The sequence below is a fragment of the Heterocephalus glaber genome, unplaced genomic scaffold, assembly GCF_053883595.1.
Source record: "Heterocephalus glaber isolate CG9 unplaced genomic scaffold, H.glaber_assembly_v1.0 deba00001461, whole genome shotgun sequence".
Taxonomy (NCBI): domain Eukaryota; kingdom Metazoa; phylum Chordata; class Mammalia; order Rodentia; family Bathyergidae; genus Heterocephalus; species Heterocephalus glaber.
Genome location: NW_028258308.1, coordinates 28,551,567 through 28,574,088, shown reverse-complemented (window position 1 = coordinate 28,574,088; position 22,522 = coordinate 28,551,567). Strand labels below are relative to the sequence as shown.

The 22,522-nt window shown below is 36.4% G+C and overlaps 1 protein-coding gene across 4 annotated transcripts in view; it reads right to left on the bottom strand.

Moving 5' to 3' along the window:
• The window catches only part of Dlc1 (DLC1 Rho GTPase activating protein), a 404,145-nt gene that overhangs the window by 166,975 nt on the left and 214,648 nt on the right, over window positions 1-22,522 (bottom strand). The window contains exon 1 of one of the 4 annotated variants that reach the window (XM_004867641.3): window positions 4,018-4,440. The exons of the other annotated variants lie outside the window; for them this stretch is intronic. Within the exon in view, the coding sequence (XP_004867698.1) occupies window positions 4,018-4,156 (139 nt within the window). The 5' untranslated portion in view covers window positions 4,157-4,440. Of the gene's footprint in view, window positions 1-4,017; window positions 4,441-22,522 lie in introns of those variants that run through there. 4 annotated transcript variants of the gene reach the window in all.

The following is a 22,522-nucleotide window of genomic DNA, read 5'->3' as shown; positions in this document are numbered from 1 at the left end:
CTCTAGTAAAGACAGTGTATTCTTCTTAAAATCAATGTGTTTTAATATGTATTTTCACCTTATCAGATGTTGTTAAAGACTAGTATTTAATTTCTTTCCAATTTATTTATCCCACTGCCCCAAGTGAAGAAAGCTACTGTACCTATATAGTCTGGGTTTTGCCTTACTGTCAGCTCCTGAATGGTTTCAGGACTTTTATTTTTTTATCCTTAGAGGCGGTCTTATATGTGCATCAGCTCAAACTTTTTTGTGGAACTTTGTCAAATATACATCAAGGAATTCCACTCAGCCCATGTATGAGAGCTTAGCATCTCAATCTATGAGAATTTTTCACTAGAAATATTTGAAAGTCACAGGAAGTATTACACAGAGACTTTCAGTCTGTGGCTTCTGGATAGATTTGGGGCAGGGAGGGCTGTGTACTTAGATGAGGAAACATTGCATTTGCATTTTCCCAGACTCTAACTGAAATTTAACAGTTCCTCCAGTTATGAATGTTGATAAACTGTCCTCCCTATTTGAGAAATAGCTGTCTCTTTGACTTTGTCACCAAAAGGAACCAGGCTTTGCCATATCATGCTGTAGCTATCACAAAATATCATTTATGTTCATCTCTATTCTGCAGTTATGGCCATTTTCAAACCCACTCTAGAACACTAATGACTGCCATTTTTTGTTAGCCAAAGATGTTCCATATGATCTCACTGGCCAACACCTTGGCAACTCTGTGCATTGGTGGTCATTCAACCACCAAACAGTAAAGCTGAGGCCCCAAACTGATGACCTAGGCATAGCCATGCTTCCCTGTTTTCCCCATTTATAATGGTCAGTGACAAGGAGAGCAGTCAAAGACCAATTTAACACACAAGTTAATCTTAGTCTAAGCACATTGGTTTCTTTAAAAATATCCTTTTACTTATACCAAATTCCCTAAATTTTAAATGCATTATCAGATTATATAACTCATTCCTGTACTATTACTCTACCATACTTGTGTGGTCTGAAAACTTTGATAACTATTTTTCACTGTTACTGGTTTCCTCTATGATTCTGTATATTTTATTCGCACGTTTAAAAACATTATTCTGAATAATCGATAATGCAAAATAGGAAGAAAAGGTCCAAAGGGGTAGGGGTAGTGGGAGGGGCAGGGGAAAGAAAAGAAGGGAAAGGAAAAAATGGAAATAAAGTCTTTGTAAATAGGGAAGGGTGGAGGGGGTGAAGGGAGGGCTAGGAATGGGGAAAAAATAAGAACCAAGATGCATTATGTAAAGGTACAATTCCCAATGAGAAATGTAATTGTGTTGTGTACCTAAAATGTACCAATAAAAGAATTTAACAAAAAAAAAAAAAAAAAAAAGAAAGAAACGAAACAAAACAAAACAAAACAAAAAACATTATTTTGAGAAGTGAAGCACAGGCTTCACCATAATGCTAAAGGGACATATTGGCACAAAAAGGACTAAGAAGTCCTCTGTGAAAGAATGAAGAGGCAACTGGTTTTCGGGAATGAAATAGACCATGATGCCTGCTTGTGTATCAAACCAGAGTGATCTGAACTTAGACCGGTGAGGACCTAACAGGTATGTAATTCATGCACCCATGGGCTGTCTACCCGTGCTGCCCACCATGGTTATCCTCCAGCTTCCAGTTCACTGAAAATTCAGTATCATCCTCTGCTCTCAGGAAAGAAGACAGTGTACTTTGGGGGCTGGGGATAATGGTCTAAAGGTGACAGAGGAGACAGGAGTAGGATAATTAACAGCTGTTATTTAGTATTTGGTCAGAGAGAAGGTTGAGTGCAGAGAGGCTGGAGAGAAAGGAATAGGAGCAAGTGCTCTTGAGTTTGGATGGGCACCAGATCAATCTCCATTTGACAAATACTGATTAGAGCATCAGCCACAAGCCAAGGACCAGGGAGGACACAGTGTCCAGGTCCCCAGTAATCAGATTGAGTCACAGTAGCCGAAGTTTTTTTCTTTCCAAGTATAGTCCCTGGATTCTCTACTATATGAACCACCTCAGAGGTCAGTATTACTCTTCAAAAACTGGACCAACAAAAAGAAATCCTTCCTTCAGTGCAACAGGAGCAGCAGAAATGCTATTTGGTGTTAGATGTGTGGAAATGTTTTATTTCTCATTACACTTCAAAAGGAATGATTTTTCTTGAAGTGTTTTTCATTAATGAGTTTATATTCATTACTACATTTTTACTTCAAATATACCATTAAAATATAATAGGCAAATGAGAAGAAAGGGACAGGAACTTTCAAAGGATACTATCCTTATTCTCACAGGTCATTAGCTGTCAAAAACTCTTTATTTTATGAAAATCTAATAGGAAGTCCAGAAAGGAATGTTCTTTGAGTTAGTCTTACTCTTTTTTTTTTTTTCTGGTACTGGGGATCAAACTTAGGACCTTGAACTTGCAAGGCAGGCGCTGCGTCACTGAGCTAAATCCCTGGCCTGAGTTAGTCTTACTCTTAAACCAAAACACCAAACCATAATAAGATATTTTTTGTGTTATCTTTAATAAAACTTTATTTGTACACTCTATTTATGGCAATGGTTATAAGACAACAATGTAAGAATCACTTTTTAAAACGGTCAGCCACTGATAGTTGGGCATCTCATGTTTTCATATCTTATTTCTTACACTTTCTTGGGTCAAGTTCAAATTGTTGTCACTAGGTTGCCTTAAAAAAAGAACTTGTTGGAAAGTTTGATTGCTTTAAAATATCACATTTTAATCTGAAGCAATAATAAAATGGTTAAATTTGAAATGTTTTCCTCTCTCTTCCCTGCCTTACAGTTAGACTTGACTGCTTACTCTCTACTAGTCCTGGGCAATAATGTTTAGTTTAACAAAGAGAAAGATTTTCTTTCACATTCAGAACAAACTTACAGCTCAGGATGGTATGAAACTAATGTTTTATAGTCTGCTTTATCAGAAACACACACCTTAAATTTTCTCTCTTCAAATCAAGTCAGGACAGTTATGTGAAAGTCAGATGACCTTTTATCAAGAACAAGGCCCAGAAATCTGATTGACTTGTGGTGGCCATTTCTATTAGTTTTAACAATTCAGACTATATATCTTTCTATATATATCTCTATCTATGTATCTATCTATTTATCTGAAAAACAACTGGATTAACCCCCCCCCCCAAACCAAAGGTTAAGAAAACATAATCTTTGACCCATCCATGGAGATGGCCTAGGAAAACACACTTAGAGTACAAACAAGAAGGACCATAAAACACTGTTGCAATACCTTTGCTGTCTTTGGAGAGGCTTTTCACTTGATAGTGAGATGCTATTTTATATCAATTTATGAACACTTTTTCTGCCCAGAATCAGGCAGAAGTTCCTGTTTCCTTACTGTATTCTTTCAAACACAGCCTGCCATTTGGTGCCTGTCACATGAGCCCTAGACCAGCTGAATTGCACCACTGTATGTATATTTTATTTTATTTCAAACGCTTGCCTCTGGCATACCCGATCCCCTCTTGGAACTCAGAGCAGCTTCAGGCTGCCAGAGAAAATACCAGCAGCCTTTACCTGGGCAACACCCACTCCTGCACTGACCCACAGCCCCGCCAGGCTCCTCTCCTCCCCACTCACCAGGCCACCTCAGGCCAGACCTGCTCCAAAGATGACCCTTCACAGCGCTACCCAGCTCAGGGCTGTGCCTGCAACTGTTCATCACCACTGATTTTCCTGACACGCCAAGGGACCTTGCTTTTCTCTTCAAGGTTAAAAAAAAAAGGCAACCAAGAAAGCCAACTCCTAAAAATCCTTATGTAGAAACAATCAGACGAATAGCTAAAGAGACATTACAGACCCCCCCCCCCCACTCCAGAGCGTTACGTATCAGAGAAAGGGAGATCGAAAATACTACCTTGACATTACGCAGCTGATGAGATCATTAATTATCCAAGTTAATAACTGGGTCCGTGTAATTGTTTTTCTTTGAATACCTCTCATCCCCGCCCCCGCCTCCCCTGTGCCCCTCACCTGCCAGCCGCCTGTCTCTGGTGTTTTTCCAGATAACGTCCAGGGCTCTGGCCGTGGAGTCTCTAATGTGGTCGCTGAAGGACCTCCGGAGAGGGGCTCGCAGGGGCCGCGCCATCACGTGGGCCTCAGGGTCCCCCATCCACCCGTACACGACCTCAGCGCAGCCCTGGCGCAGCGGACATCCCGCGCCCCTCCTCCCGCAGACGTCCTCCCCGGGCTGCAGGCTGTCTCCGAGCTGGGGCGCAGGTCCCCCGGGAGCCGCGGCGGAGCGCGCGCGCCCTCAGCACGCCGGCAATGCGGCTCGCACTGCGGCCCGGGGAGCGCCGACTGCAGGCAGCCGCCTGGACCGTCGCCAAGCGCGCGCCGTGGCCACATCTGGAAAGGCTTAGGAGCCAGCCGGCGACGCGCTCGCTGCGCTCTGGGTCTGTAGCCTGGTTATCGAGATGCTTCGAGTTTCCTGTAATCCAATAACTTGACTTGGTACGCGCTGGGTTGTTGGTCTATTAAATAACTTGCCTGTCCTTCCCGGGGAATCCAAGGGACCTCGCATTTTTGAAGGAAATGTAGGGCAGAAGGCAAGAAAATGAGGAAGGAGAAGAGGGCTTGGCAGGTAGTACTGCCTGCCACTTTCAAGGTTAGTTCTCAGGAGCGGTGGATTTTATCTTGCTAACTCATGGCTTTAGATTAGGTTGTTTATGAGATAGAGCGTTCATCCTTTAGCTGTGGTAGTGGGAAGAAAGATAGGACAGTTTCAAGCATCCGGCAGACAAGTCTGGATTCTAAGGAATGGAAACCTGAGTTTTAAACAAAATATTAATCAGCGTCTCCTATTTTACCTCTGCCTTCCACTTACATTCAGTGGCTTATTCAAATGATCTTAGGTTTTGCCTTTAAATCAGATTCAAACATCCCCTGGTTTCGTGACTCTCATTTCAAGGAAGAGAATTTTGCCATTATGATTGTACATCAAATGCTCACCCCAAAATAATAATTTAAAATGTACCAAGCACTTTGGGCATATTTTCAGAAATCAAAATATGGGGCAACTCTTTCTTTTCAAGACATGTTCTTGAGTTTCTAAAATGCCAAATAAATCTATTTCTATGTCAATGAATTTGGCGGATTTTCTGCCTTTTAATGTGTTATTAATCTTCTTTCTCACTGCTCTCAGAACCCCATCTCATAACTTTCAAGGTTTGGCAGGAAGGCTTAATATTGACATTAGATAATATCAAAGGGCCAGTTCATAACCTTTGCAAGATGACATAATGCTGTAAATGCACTTTGTAAATTGCAAGGTATCTTGCAAATGCTAATTATTACTATAATTATTTTTATACAAGAAGTCATTTTCAACCCACACTGATCTCCTGCATCTTTAAATTTCTACCACATGCATTCTCAATTCCCATATCTTTGATAACTTAAATATACAAAAAATCATTATGAAAATATTGAGATGTGCTCAGGAGTTACAACTAACACTAGCAACTAACACTGCTTCTTAACAACTCGTATGTCCTAATTTTGTTAGTTCCAAATTGTTAAGGCTCCTAAGTCTTCTGAGTAGTCCATTTTGCATACTCTGATGACACACCTGAGGCTGGGGACTTGTAAAGTAAAGAGGTTGACTACAATTTTATGGGCTAGCTGTCCAAGATCAGGTGACCCAATTGGTTTGGCCTAGTGAGCAGCTGATGCCAGATGGCATCACAGCAGGACCATGTGTGGAAAGAAAAGATCTCATCACCAAACAGGAAGCCAGAGAGCCATTTGGGAGTCAAGTTCACTCCTAGAACAACTCCTGAGAGAAGGAAGTCAGGGTTCCATGAGAACTACCTTAATCCCTTTGGGGGAAGAGCCCTCCATGACCTAATGATCTCCCACCAGGCCTTGATTCTTAAGGGTCCCACCACTCACTGAGGACCAATCCTCCAATACATGAACCTTTCAGGGACAACTCAAGCTATGTTGAAACTATAGCATCTCCCCAACTAAGAATGTGTTTCTTCAACCAGGCATAGTGGCACACACCTATAATCCCAGCATTTGGGAGGCTGAGGCAGGAGCATTGTGAGTTTGAAGATTGTGATATGTGCTACATATGTTCAAGCCAGCCTGGGCAATATAGAAAGACTCAATATGAAAAGATCAAAAACAAAAGAAAACATTTTTTAAAAATAGAAAGGAGCGTGCATGCCTCTTGGCAAATATGCATTTTTTTACCTTGTTGGACTGGACATAGATTAGAAGGCAGAAAATATTAACTCCTGAATTAAATAGAACTCTGTGCCTATGAGAAGCAATTCTACGTGAAAATTCTCCATTACAAATTCACAGAACTTGGGCTTGGGATATAACTCAGTGGCAGAGGGCTTGCCTACTATGCTCGTGGCTCTGGGTTTATCCCCAGCACCAAACACACACACACACACACACACACATGCACACATGCACACACACACATTCATGCACGCACACACACACGACAAGAATTGATTACATAGTACTGAAATCTATTTTCAAATAAAATATCCAAATTGTGTGTGTGTGTGTGTGTGTGTGTGTGTGTGCATGCTTGTCTGTGTGTGTCAAAGCAATTGGAGTCTGGGTATCTTGAAACATGTAGACTCATGTCTCAGTCAAGGGGAACAAAATTGGTCCATCTGGACTCCTTTTGCAGAGGAACAGCATGAAGTACCTACAGGTTGACTAGTGTCCTGCATCACACATTGCTGTACATGAGAATTTGAGAATGAATAAGAAATCAGCTCAGTCTTTGAGGAGGTGACATCAAATCGACTACAAAATAACTTCAAAATAATGTAAGTTCCACAATAAAGACATGTTCAAAGTCTTATGGGAACACAGAGCAAAATATAGCCTGGATTCCTAATTCCTTCTATGCATGAACCCGGCCTAAATTTCTAATCTAGATCTATGACAAAGTCAGGGGCATGTAGTCATTCCTAACATGAATGTTGACAGCTGATTGTTGAGTCAAGCAAGTGAGAGTCATGGTAGGAAGCTTTTCAATACCTAAACAGAAAAGAAAGAGGAGCAGTAAAGGGGAAATAGCATTTACTAAGGATGTCTATGTACCACTAACTCTTCTAGAGTTGTGTAAAGGGCCCTGGCTTATCACAGCAATCCAGTGACTGTGCTATCTCTTCTTCATTAGAAATGAGGGAACTGAAATTGGGAGAGAAGAAATTCCAGAAAGCTCAGACAGCAAATGGAGGTCTAGAATTCACACTCAATGCTGTTTGCCTTCAAAATTCATTATCTTTGCAGTCAACTTGATTAGTTTTAAAGTACTGATGATAATGACCCACTAGTAATATTTAGTCTCATTTTATACTAAACATGGGTCAAAACTTCTTAATCTTAGGCAAATAAAATAACCAACTGGGCCCAAGGTGTTGAAGATGCCTAAATCTACAGATGGGCACTAGGCGATCCCAGCTATGGAAACTAAAGGGCCAACGAGCCCATAGAGCCAAGGCAAAGTTCAATACATACTGATTTATGTGGGACCCTTGGGTCTTATCTCCAGAATGTTCCAGAACAACCCTGCTTCTTCTTTGCATCATGCCTTGGGCAGGACAATACTCTTAGTTCATTACTGTAGCTCATCTTAGTGGGTATTAGGGAAAAAAATCCAACCTATTCTTTGTGTAGATTCCATTAAGTAGAATTATCCATCAACCTAACCTATCAAAAAGGATCTGATGTTGCCAAAGATTAAAACTAGACCTTTATCTCTCACAATGCACTAAACTAAAATCAAAATGGACTAAAGATCTAAATATTAAAACAGAACCACTAAACTGACTGGAAGAGAGGTTAGGTAGAACTCTTGAAGACATCGGTGTAAGAAAAGATTTTATGAACAAAACCTCATTCACCCGTGAGCTAGCACAAACAATCAACAAGTAGGATCTCTTCTTATTAAAAAGCTTCTGCACAGCAAGAGAAATGACCATCAATGTGAAGAGATAACCCACAATGTGGGAAAAAATTTTCACCAGCTGTCCCTCAGACAAAGGTCTACTATCTGGAATATACAAAGAACTGAAAAAAATCACACCTCCCAAATTTAAAGACCCAATCCAAAAATGGGCATCTGAAATGAACAGACATTTCTCAGACAAAGAAGTAGAAATAGCAAATAAACATATGAAAAAATGTTCAACATCACTGGTCATTCGAGAGATGCATATGAAAACAACACTTAGATTTCACCTCACCCCAGAAAAAATGGCTGCTATCATGAAATCAACCAATAACAAATGCTGGCAGGGCTGTGGGAAAAGAGGAACCCTGCTCCACTGCTGGCTGCTCTCTGACCATAGAAAGAGGAAACTCATCTACATCCCCGTAGAACAAAGGTTCCAGTCTGTATATTAATCTAGAGATTCTGGCTCAAATAGAGCCCTAATATTTTCTATCTAACACAGTTGTCTTGCTTTGGTAAGGCATTATATATTTTATCTAGTTTTGTCTAATTTATAACTTTTGTCTTCTAGTTGCAAAAAATGCAATTTTATGATGTTTCTAGGTATGTCTTCAATTTAGTAATAGAGACATCTTCTTTTCCAAGCTGATGTAGTATGTATTCACTTATGGCCATTTTTATTTGCTGATGCAACTTGTTGACACTTTCTTTAGAACAACTGGGACATTTAGGACTGCCCAAAGTGCTAATAAGTTCTTTCCAAATAATATGAAAAATGATAGAAGATGAAAAGTTTATTGAGAGTCAATGGTATGCCTTGATCTGGGACTTTTGGGCACAGGAAGGAAATAATTAAAACCCCATATCAGTTATCTAGTCCCTGTATCTAAATGGCAGTCTTAGTGAATGACTGTGCCTATCCCAGCATAATACATCTGTCTAAAGGCCTGAAACTCCACCAAAGGAGTTCTCCATTATGCAAATATCCAACAGCCCATGAAGAGAAGGTGTAGAAGGAAGCCTGTGTAACTCTGAGGAACATCAAAATGATTTCTCTTTCCTGCAGCAACTAACATCTAGCTCACATGTAGCTCACATATAGCTAATCTCTGTTTTCATTTTAAAATGTTTATCCAATATGTTCATCCTTAGCAATTTACTCCAGCAAGTGGCAAATTCTGTGTCTTAATCTGCTTCTACATTTGCATCTCTAAGGATTACATTGAATTTGATTGACAGTCTCTTTTGTGGCAAACACTTTTAAATGCTCTTGACCAAGAAGAAGTAAGTAGTGATGCCCCCAGAATAGCTTTGCTGTCATGATTTCAGAAGGCTAAAATATTTTTAATTTCTGTAGAAAATTCCACAGAAATGCTTCACCAAAAAGACTGTAAGATATAAGATATATTTACAAGTTTTGTTGCCTTTGAAAGAATAGATTAATGGCAAAATAAATTTTAGATACAGTTAAAAGTTTAGGGAGAAACTGATCTCTTATTCTTCATTTTTTTCATTCTTTTATTCTTCTATCATTTATTTTCATATTCTTTATTCTTCACAAAATAAAACTCCAATATTTTATTCATTAAGAGAGTTCAGCACTTTGATATAGATGTAATTTTTCTGTTCACTCATATTTAGAGTATAATTACTTGAATTGCTTTTAAATTGTTTTTATTCTAATTGTGACTATTTTACTAGGATGAAAATAAATCTTTGATTCTAAATTATGACTTAATTCTGAGAAACCAACAAAAAGTTTATTTTATTTTATTTTACTTTCATGTACAGTATTCTCATTGCCACAGTATCAATAAAAAGTGCCAAAAGCTATGTTATAACAACTATCCATCATTCAAATAATGTGCCTACATTTATAATAAAATAAAATATAATTGTGCATAATTTTAGATACTCAAGCTTATTCATGCAGGAAAAATTTAAAAATCACAACAAACAGATAAACAAATATTTTTCTATGCTAGTAGCCTCTTTATTATACTTTTTAATGTGATAACAACTGTATTATTAATAAATCCCATGTATTGTGACAAGACCCAAAACACCATCTATTACAATAACTTTGAATGTTTTTGTAAAAAGCTGTTTTCCCAGTGACTTATCTGCCTTATATGAGAGAATCCTACTGACACACACACTTGGGCATGCGCGCGTGCGCACACACACACACACATACACACATATACTAAAAAGCTAAGAGAAGTTACCACAAAAATTGGACAATAAAATGTGAGACCAAGATCACTGAGAGGAGGCTTAGAAAAACAGAAACAGATGAAGGCTACCACAGTCCCAACCTCAATGTTCTACCTGGGACCAATCTTTAGGCCACAAGAAAAAAAGAGGAAGTTCTGACAGTTTTGATATGACAGACATTAGGGTTCAGCTGATCTGGCAATTTTTAGGTGACAGACCTTAGAGTTCAGCTAGAATTTGCAGAGTGGAATACTGAAGAAGAGGAAAAAGCACAAAGAATAAGCTCTGGAGATCTGCAGAGCCATCTCCTCAAGCTTTGGCAGAATACTGATCTACCCATGCATGAGAAGGAACTCTGTAAGGCTAGAAAACATTGGAAATCAATAGACAGGTTACTTCCTGCAGCTCAGACAAGGCTAGGATCAGTTTGTGTTCCCATTAGCTAGTGTGAAGAGACCTCATGAAATCTGGGGCATTTGGCATAGTCTCCAGAACAGTCATGTCATGCCTCAATAGTAAGGCTAAATTAGTTCTAGAATAAAGATTGCTCTGGACTTTGTAGATGAAGAAAGGAAATAAAAAAGGTGAGAGCAAAAACCATTGAAATTCAAAGCAGACAATTTAGAAAACCAAAAGTTGGTTCTTTGAAGAGATCAATAAAATTTATTAATCTCTGATAAGATTAGAAACAAAAAGGTCATAGGAATAAAGGCTAGCATTCAAAAATCAATTATTTTTCCATATACTAGCAATGAACATTTAGTAATTAAAACAAGATAATATTATTTATAGCATGATTGAAAATATAAAATACTTAGATTTAATAAAACATAGAAAAACTTTTATTGAAATCAGAAAATATTACTAAGAGAAATTTAGAAAGGGTTAAATAAAAAAGATATACTATGTTCATGGATCTGATGATTTATTATTGCTATGCTGTCAATTCTTCCTGAATAAAGCTTGACACAAAATCAATCAAAGTTTTAGTAGGTTTTTTTGTGTTTTGTTTTTAAGAAATGGCAAGTTGATTCTAAAATTTATAAGTTAAAAAAGGACATAAAAGAGCCAAAATGATTTTGAAAAAGAAGGGCAATGTTGGAGGATTTACTTTACCTGATTTCAAGACTTACTATAAAACAGCAATAATCAAGACAGCATATACTGATTTAAGGATAGACATAGAGAACAGTGGAAATAATATAAAATCATTGGAATAAAAGATTCCAATGATTAGAAGATTTTTTTTTCTAGTAAAGGTGCCAAAGTAAGTCATGGGGTAAGACAATTTTTTTCAACCAGCAGTGCAGGGCAATTGGATAACAATATGGGATTTTTAAAAAGTTCTTTGATCCTTACCTCACACTGAATTAAATATAAACTGTAAATGAATGTTGGTCCATACACCCAAATGTGGGAGTAAAACTATAAGCCTTGGAGGAGTTTTGTGACTGTTTTCTTCTTCTGATCAAGTTTTGACAAATGGGCAAAAGGATGGAATTGATACTTTGGTGACAAATACATAAAAACATGCTAAGCACAGTATTCTCTAGAGAAATGCACATTCAAAACTACTTTGAGATCCTTTATCATTAAAATAAAAAACACTGACCATATCAACTGTTAGGATGTATAGGTTGCTGGAAGGAAAATGAAATGGTTCAACTAATTTGGAAACAGTTCAGTAGTTTTATTCTTTAAGTTTAATACATTCTTAACAACTAATTATACCCCAAAGCATTACTTGAGGAAAATAAAAAATATGTGTTTGTACAAAAACTTGTAAGAGAGTCTCAGTATCATTGTTTCCCATATGTAGGTCATTTTATAAAAGACAAAACTACAGCAACAAAGACTAACTCAGTGTTTATTGGAATCTGGGGATGGGGTAAGGATGGGTGATAATAACTACATGGTACATAAGATAATGGTGAGATTTTGCAAAGAGATGGAAAGAATCAAAATAATAAATTGGCAAAATATTTTTAGCCTAACCAATACAGTATAACAAGCTATAATAAATATAGTGCTTCTACACTTCAAAAAGAAAAATAGAAATAACCAAATCAAAAAATCAGTGGATTTTTCAGAATATATAGAAGTGACAGAATTGGTAACAGAAGCTCAGTGTTCAAAAATTTTGATATCATTTAAAATTCTCTAGCAAAGCAAATAATCAGAACCATATGTCTCTGAAAATCAGATATTTACCCTTACAGAGAAGTTGGAAGAAAGTGACCTTTTTGTCCTCAAGGAGTAGAGTCTGCTCATGGAATAATTACTAGCTTTGAGAATGTTTCTACTCCGTAGTGATATTATTGGGACCAATTATAATAAGGCACTTCAAATACAACGAATGATAAAATTTATTTAAGTGGTATTATGAAACTTATTCAATATTAAATAATTATTAGTATGAATGTATGCAGTAAAAAATGAAAATATTTAACTCAATAATGGTAGGTTATTATTGCATTATTATATTAGGATATATTAAATATATAGTTTGGATGTAGAATGTCCCCCAAAGGCCAAGTGTTAAAGCCGTGGCCCCCAGGGTAGTGGAAGCTTTAGGAGATCTTTGGGTTATTAGCGGCATACCTTTAAATGGGACTGTGGGACCTAGCTGTCCCTATCCTTTTATTCCTTGACTTGTAATCTATGCACTAAGCTTCCCTATGTGCTCTTACCATGATGTAGCATCACAGACCCAAAGTAATGGTGCAGACCAATCACGTGCTAGAAACCTTCAGAACTGTGACATAAACAAACCTCATCTTTTTGTAAACTGATTATCTTAGGTATTTTATGATAGTAATGGAATTAAACAAACATTATTTGCATTCTTCCTATTATTTGTTATTTACATGGAAAAATAACATTGGTAAGTACTATTAATATTTCAATTGGAAACAAAAAAATTATTTAAAGGAAATGGAAGCATTTTTGCCTTTGGAATTTCAAGCATGCTGAGTGGTCTACATCTGGCACCAAAACTAGATTGTCAATGATGTAAGAACTTTGAAAACTGAAATATTCAAAGAAAAACAAGGGATAAATGGTAGCAGGAAATAGAACAGACTATCTTGCCATTTAAGTGTAAAATATGATTATTTAAATGTAGATCTCTTTCTTATCTAGCTATATTTTAGGAAATGGTTACCATTTCTTAGGAGGATTATGTGCTCTGAAATCAGCTGGAAAATTAGGGATGTTCAGTAGGAGCTATTTTCTTTAGTTTTACAAATCCATGTTATCTTTTCTCTGTCATAATGATGTCATGTATTTTTTATTATTATAAGCTATGATTGAATTATAATTAAGTATAACTCAGTTAAGCATATAATCAAAAGAGAAGCATCATTCAAAATATTTTGACATTTTTGTAGCTTAGTCATTAAATCCCCTGAAACATATATCTATTAAAAGCCCTTAATTGTGATTATAATTGTTAGGAAAGAGTTTCTGGTATGGTACTACATCATTTGAACAGAGCTCTTGCTGTCTTTTTGTTTTCTTTCACTACTTAATAAACAAAATAAGGAAATCTAGATCTCTGCAGCTGAAGTAATATAGCTGATTAATCTAACACAATTTCGCATTCTTAGTAAAAATTGTAATTGCTTTCCAAAGCCCGTTGGCGCCTGAACCCATCCCATTTTTCCAATCTTTTCTCCTTCCAAGCACAAACAGGGCTCCAGCTGGCTGGACTATACAATTGCATCACAGAGCCTTGCGTATTCCTACTTTTCTGACTTTGGCAACAACATTTTCCTTGCCTAGAAATGCCTCAGATTTTTCTTTCCAGTTTTTGCAAGGTTTTCTTTTTCTACTATCCTCTTGGGTGACTGTGGTCCAGGTGACCACTCCTTTAGCTAAATGCAAGTATCTTGAGAGTCTTACTGCTTAGTTATTAATGCTTATCCTGCTCAGCAGGCTTTCAGGACCTGCTCTCAATGTCTAGAAAAAGGAAATCCTAAAACAACTAAACAAGTGAGGCAGGAAAGTGGACCAGAGCAACATCACTTGTTCCCAGTGCTTTCCCCCTTCTTACTGGTCAACTTTCTAGTGGAGAGGAAAGGACGCAGGATAGAAACAAAAGTGATAGTCTGACATTTGGCTGGACTTGGATTGACCTGTTGTAGCCATCAGAGGCTCCACTTAGGGGAAGCTAAAGATGGTGGCTTTACTAAAGTACATCTCATGCCATATGTATCAGCTTCTAGGCAGCGTCTTTGCAGTGTCACCTCGGCTGTTTCTAGGATTACAAAATCCCAAACTATGTGATGTTTGTGCCCTTCTTCCCTTACGTCCTTCCTTTGACCTTTCTCTGAAACTTTCAGTACTTCTGCCATCTTGCTGTCACCACCTCACAGTGGTCTACTACTGCTTTACTCCACAAATCCTCATCTCAGAGAGACCAGAAATTTTGTTGCATTGGTGCTCAATAATACTCGCTGGGGTTTTCCAAGATGTGATTAAAGTTTGGTCTTGGCAGAGGAGGGGGTGGTTTGGACTGTAGATAAATTTATAAATAAAAGAAGAATCTGGTCTCAGTAATACCTACTTATTGTATGTGAGTGGCTGAGTGGTGTGACATTCAGCTTTTCATAGTATCTGTCCTTTTGTACCTCTCTACCATTTTGGTGTGTGGAGTTACCAGTATTTTAGAAGGATGTCATCTTTGGGAAACTGAATAATGAATAGGTTGGCTAAAGGTAAATTCTATGTATAAGACGTATAATGTGTGCTTGATTCTTTTTCCTATTCAATAAACTTTTCACATTTGTGTATCTTTTCTTCTTGATTATAAGCTCTCTGTGGGTAGTGTCTTAACTAATTGTCTAAATCTATACTGCATGGCAAGAATGAATATATATATATACATATATGTATATGTCTATATAGTGATTATAAATAACAAAATATGACCTTTTGATAGTTATCATGACCTTTTGATACAAGGTCATGATAACTAGTCTTAAGCTTTAGGATTTTTTCATGCAGTAAAACATCTAAAATACAAATTGAGATACGTATATACAGTAAAAAGACTAACTGGAAAATGTTCACTGACATTAATCAGTGATCTTGAAACTTTCATACTAAGATGTCCTGGAGAGTTTAACATTTGTGATTCCTGAACCTAAGAAATTCAGGTTCAGCAGTCCTAGAGGCTTCCAGAAATCTGAACTTTTAAGAAAGAAAATTACGAGGTACATTTTAACAAACATTGTACTTACAATCATGCCTTTATTCTCAATTAAGATGCCCTTTTCCTTTCAATCAAATAATTACTGTTTGTCTTTTATGTGGAAAGAATCACAAGATAAGTCAGGTATGAATTTTTATTATATAACAGAAAAAAAAGTCCTAATAATGCAAATCATTTCCCCCAAAATAAGACCTACCTGGAAAAGAAGTTCTGGCATGATTTTAGAAGAAACATCCCCTGAAAATGAGCCACCATACTGTGTCTTTTGGAGTAAAACTCATTAGATTTTGCTTTATAATGTTCATTATATTAATTATGCTAAAACTTGTTTTCCAGGTAATTCTTTTTTTTTTTTTTGGTACTGGGGATTGAACTCGGGACCTTGCAGTTGCAGGGCAGGTGCCGGAACCACTGAGTTAAATCCCCAGCCCTTTCCAGGTAATTCTTAATTTTGGGCAAACATGATAATCAAGGGCACAAAGGGATAACTATCTTTAGAGAAGTTCAGGTTCTTAATATTTAAGATTTCAAGAAAAAGTGCTGATTTCTTTCTTTTTTGTATTAAATTCTTTTATTGGTACATTGTAGGTATACAACACAATTACATTTCTCATTGGGAATTTTACCTTTACATAATGCATCTTGGTTCTTATTTTTGCCCCATTCCTAGTCCTCCCTTCACCCCCTCCACCCTTCCCTATTTACAAAGACTTTATTTCCATTTTTTCCGTTTCTCATCATTTTTCCTTTCCCTTCTTTCCTTTCCCCTGCCCCTCCCACTACCCCTACCCCTGTGGACCTTTCCTTCCTATTTTACATTTTTGATTATTCATTCTAATCATTGGTACATTTTAGGTATACAATATAATGACATTCAAGTGCTGATTTCTTAGTAGTGGAGCTCCTGAAAGACTTCAAAGAGGAGGTAGATATGGAAATCTGGAGACGGTGTATTATAAAAGGGAATTTTAGGAAAAGGTAATGGTCATATCTAAGCCTCATGGACATTTCCATGGTGGAGTCTATGGGGCCAGCTGGAAAAGAGGGTGTGAAGGCTGGCTGAGTGGCTGAGGCCGGAGACTATGGAGATGTACCTTACTTGTGCGAAGTGCCCATTAGAAGCTGTAAAGATGTAGAGGAAAAGAAAACTCGAATACCAATATCATGTGGCTTACTTAAGCTTTAGGATTCAATGAGTTAATAAGCATTGTTTCATAATTGTATTACATATAATATTAATATGTAACTTTATTTCTATGTGCTCCATGATATTTAGTATTGAGGCAAATAAAACTCTTGCATTGGAAGATAGAGACCAATTTTATATCCATGCAAATAAAAACCAAAAGACTACGTCTAATATCTCATTAATTCTAACATATAATTTCGAAGTTTATCAGATATTCATATTTATTACCATGTACATCATTTATGTAGACACTAAAAGAAATATAAATAAGTTAAATATGAGGCCATCACAAAATATTATGAGATATTGCCTTGTACTCTTTTCTTTTAAGAACAAAACAAAACAAAATAAAATCTGAAACTCCTACAGGTTAAGTAATTTCACTAAAGAAAACACAAGCAAGGTAAGCTGAAGTCATGGGAAATGGTAAAGAAAGACCAAGAGGCTGAAACCTACCACAGATGGAGCAAAGATTTTCCAGATGTGGAATTCTTTCTATGGATCAGTGCCATTAGTTTGGCTCACTCAGGTTCTACTAGGAAATAAATGAAAGTATGAGTTTTGTTACATTCTGTCTGTAATCAAACTAAACCTCCTTTGTTGAAATTTTATACATTTTTTTTGTTCAGGAAAGTGTCTGAATCTTGTGATCTGAAATTATTTCTTGAGAGCTGGCTTCCATTCTAGAGGGGAATGCTTCTGGAATGCCAGAAGGCGTTTATATGAATAGTAGAATATCTCCATGTGGAAAAACATTTTGAACCTGTTGACGTCTCACTGTCCTCTGTCTCTTCACAGAAAGGCCAGGGTGCTCCTTGCCTGTAAGGATGAGGGGTCACTGCTCTCTTTCTGATCTGTTGTCAGGGAACATCTGGGAGAATGGCTCCTGATTAGGTACAGAATGATGAGTCCCATCTCAGAGTCAGGGATCACAAGTTAGACTAACTTTTTAAGTGCCCTAAAATTTAGTGCTCAGAAATATTACAAAACAATAAAAGTTTTACTGCAACAGTAAGCCAGCTCCCTGCTTTACTAAAGTCACAAAATAAGAGATGTCTTATTTCCTCCATTGTGTCACCTGGATGACCTTTGCTCTGCATGAAGTCTAAGCTTTTGTATTCATCACCGTGGCTGGTGGGGATAGACCTCAGGTCCTTGCACTTGCAGGGCAGGTGGCAGAACCACTGAGCTCAATCCCTGGCCTGAGAATAATTTTTAAAAAAATCACATAAATGTCCTCATATCCTATAAATAAACATAAATTCTTTAAATGGAAAATATACTGAATCATATTATGAAAGTAAGTCTAACCAAATTTAGATTTTTTACCTTGAAGATTCTATTTTTTAAAAAATGTGTCAACTCTCTTATTATGAGTTTTGCTTATTTATATTCACACTCAAATATATTTATTTATATTTATATGTTTATTTGTTTATATTCTTCCCTATTTTGGGCTTGCAATTTTAGCCATTATTTAATATCTTACTTATTAAGGAAATACGAACATAGTCTATTGGAAAAAGTAAATTATTGAGTGTAGCAGCATTTGACCCAACAAAATACAAGGAAAATTGAAAATTTAATGACATATCAGGATAAATTTAACTGATTTTAAAAAGGAGATAATTTATTCAGTCAAGAGGAAAAGAAAATCCAGGTACCTCATAAATACAAGATGTGATGGTAATGATTTGGATGAGCATAGCTGAAGGAGATGGGCTAGAAAAATTTCTATGAGCTTCAATGCAATTATGAACTAACAGTATGGTTTTGGAGAAAGAGAGAGAGAGGGAGGGAGTGAGGGAGGGAGAGAGAGAGTGTGTGTGAGAGAGAGGCTGACTTTGAGATTGAACATTGCATAGCCCACTAGTGAGCCAACATATTCTCTGGCCTCGAGTCAAATGTGAACCCACTCTCCTCCTGGCCACTCTGGTCCAGTTGACTCTAGAAGGTCTCAAAAAATATAGGCTACTCTCCTCAGGGACTGTAGATACAATGAGCCATGAAACTTGTCCAAGTCAATGGGGAAGTTCATTGTGAAATAGAATAGTTGTAGGAGGCCTAAACCAAAAAGTGGTACTCAATCCTTGAAGAAAGACTGTAATTTGGAAAAAAAAGATTTTTTTTTCCAGAAGACTATTTTTGAGAAAGTAAACTTTAGGAGAAAAGGCATAAGGAGAAGAAGATGTAGCTTGTATAAATTATATGAAATATTATAAGTTTTCTAATTTTGGCTACACTTTTATTAGTATATTTAAGGTGGGACAAATGGTGAGGAGAGACATGGAGAGGTAAAGGAAATGCTTTAGAGAAAGACAGAGTCTTGTACTGTGTAGTGTATGAGAATTTAAAAAAATAACATAAAGGAAACACATTGCTCTTCTCAGGACTATGTGGTGAATACCCAGTAAATTGTAGCTGGCAGTAATATATTCCATAGTTGTTTTTTTTTTTTTCTTTTGAGAACTTGAAAAATTCCAAAGGAACTTTTACTCCAAATTAAATAAAGTCAATGACTAAGTGAAGAAATTACTTCTACCTAAGAAGAAGGACAAAAGTTGACATGAGTGAAGTACTTAATGTATTTTATTTCCATGAATTTTCTGCAGTTTTTACATTAAAAGTATATTAAATAAGTCCTTTTAACTCCACATATTGTAGTCCCCAGTACTCTAGGATTTTTCTTCCCATTATTTTAGTTATATGTGTTATGAAAACACTAAATGGAAAATTCCAGAAAGAAAAATCACTAAGTTTTAAATTGTGTGCTGCTCTGAGTGGTGTGATGAAATCTTGTGCCAATCTGCTGTATCCTGCCAGGAATGCAAACTACATCTTTGTTCAGGTTACACACGACGTACATGCTATTCACTATTAGTCTCTTAATAGCCCATGTGTGGAAAAAATAGCATAGAATATGTAGGATATGTACTATCTATGCCTTCAGACAGCCACTGGAATCTTAGAACATATACTCCATAGATGAAGAGGAACTACTGAATGGAATAGAATATTATTCAGCACTGAAAGGAATGATCAAGCCATAAAAAGCCATGGAGATGTCTTAAATGTATATTGTTAAGTGAAAGAAGTGGATCTTGAAGACTACATATAAAAGTTACTATATAACTGTACCATTATGGTCTCACACATAGCATAATGTAGTCCCACTACATTAAAATTCCTCTGCTCCTGACTATTTCTCCCTCCCTCCTGCAAACCACTGGCCACCACTAACCATCTCCTTACTTCTGCCTTTATCAGAATATTACACAGCTTGGAACTGTGCTTCCCACGCCATGCTGCTGTGAATTTAAAACTGCTCAAAAAATAAAGATTACATATTAATGAAATAAATTCCTTTTAGGTGTACAAGACTGTGCTAAATGATGTTTTTAAAGGTAAATATTGTATGCAACGTTAATATGCTGGACAAACATATGCTTTAGGAGGCAAATCATAAACAAACAATACACTCAAAAGACAATGACAGACCAACTCAGTTTAAGTATGAAAATGACCACTTCATTATATGTAATTTCACAAATGTGAAATTCATATGAACAAGGGTTATGGTAGAAGACTTCTCAGTGAGAGTGAGACACAATGAGTCCCTGGAGGTTGGGGAAGATAATTTCTAGAAGGTAAGAAGCTGGAGAGAAGCTCATGTTATGTAGAAGCAAATTCAGGAAAAAAACAAGGTTGTTACCATGGCTATGGTGTCTGGTGCGTGTTAGATGAAGATGAAAGATAAAGTTGGAAAGGAAAGACAGGGCCAGATTATAGAAACTTTTATTTGTTAGCCTCAGGAGTCTTGACATTAAGCATCATGTATAGCACATAGGTTAAGAATATGCACTCCAGTCTGGAAATGATAAATATCTCAAAAAAGACCACAGACTTATTAAAGAAGTAGGGCGATTAATGAAGCAATGAACTATACTGTTATCCTCCATTAATATATGTCCTTAAGTCCATAGGAATGAATGGATTTAGCATTTATATTAAGAAAAACTTTATAATATTAGCAGTTGGGAGTCATTAGAATGTGTCTTTTGGGGAAGCTCAGTGGTTGGAAAATTATAAAAACAAAACCCCCCCACACTTTGCTTAAATAATACTTTTGGAAATTTATTTGATATTTTCTACCTATTATAGACAGTAATCCACAAAACAGTTTGATTTATGATTCACTCTTCCTTTAAAATAGCCAGATTAATTTTCTTCACAATGGGCACACAATATCAAGATGGGCACCATCCTATTCTTGGGCATTGGCTAATTTGTTATAGTTGTTAATGACTGTCTAAGGTTTGTTCAGATCATATCTCAAAATTATATCTTCTTTCTACCACATAAATGGCCATAGACTTTCTTTGGAAAAGATATTGACTTTAAACTCTTGCATACAGAAAATGTATTGAAGTGCTTTTACCCAACAGAGGTTAATAAGAGAAAAAAAAATATAGTCATGTCGGCAGAATTATATGTTATTTCTTATTCCAACAGGAGTAACTTTCAAAGTAAATGCACCTCTCCAGAGAAACTAGAACCAATGAGCAATTACCTTTGGGCACATATTTAAATATATATTCACATCATTAATAAAAGTGACTAAACTGCAACTCAAATACTGGAAACTTTATGAAAGTAAATACTTGAAGGCATTTAAGAAATAATCACCTATGATTTCAAACTGAATGAAAGCTCTTTTATTGCTATTTAAATAAAACTTTTACAGGAGGATCTGTTCATACATTATCTTTCAGGGTTGAAGAAAATAACACAATTTTTCTACAGATAAAAGTCAAAGGCAATTACTACACTAAAATGCAAAATTGTCTCACTGGCCCATATGGATATTTCATAGCCACCCCTTCAAACTTTTTTACTCCTTCCAAGGAATAATAGGAGGAGAAAAGTTTCAGAAGACATTCTGGAAGAAGAAATATCAAAGTTATCAAATATTATGAAAAGTCCAGGCCATTAATGGACTAAAGATTACCTGAGGGCTGGCATGACTTGTTTGGATGCCAAATAAGTCAATTTTTCCAAAATTATTTCTCAAGCACCTTTTCTGTACAAAATACCATACTTATGGCAAAGATGAATGGGAGATTTTTGACTTGAAAGATCTCACAGTCTGATAAAGAAGATAATTCATGCCCAGAAATACAGCATAGGAAACACTAAAAACTGTGAGAAAGATACCAGTGAGGTACTACTTCAGCCACAGAAACCTGGAAAGACCATTCCATGTGAAGGACACAACACTGAAATTGAAACTTATTAAGAGAAATTGTCACATGTCAATGTTCCTTGAACTATAAATGAGAAGAAAAGGCACCTATTTTAATTATTCTGGTGATATAGTAAATTTTATTCACCTATTTAGCAATAAATATAAAACCAACATAAAATTAAGAAACATTTAGAAAATTATCTTATTAAAAATATGCTGAATTCAAGATCTTTGGTATTTAGAATAGCTTGTTTATATTTTTCATGAACTCTTTTGATACTTGAAAGCTAATGTGTTTCCTCTCAATAGCTCAGTCTACCACAGGATTTTCATGGATTAGTTTACATTAGGTTTCAGAGAAATCTAGAGGCTATGTGTGGGTATACCCTAAATTCCTTCTTCCTAAAGAAGCAGGGATTAGACTATAATACTTTTTTAAAAAATGAGTAGAGAGTATTTATAAGCCTCTGGTATAAAAATAGTGAAATTCAATTTCTGAGAGTGAAAGGGAATAAAGAATTTGGAATGTTGGCCACAGCCCAGACTGGCCAGATAAACACAGTTTTCAGATCCTGCTGAGTTCTATAAAATGGTGGGGGGCTTTGCAGTTATAGGAGAAATTTGACTTAGAATAGAATTAGAAGATTCTACATTTGCCTTTGAATGCATCTTGTACATAGA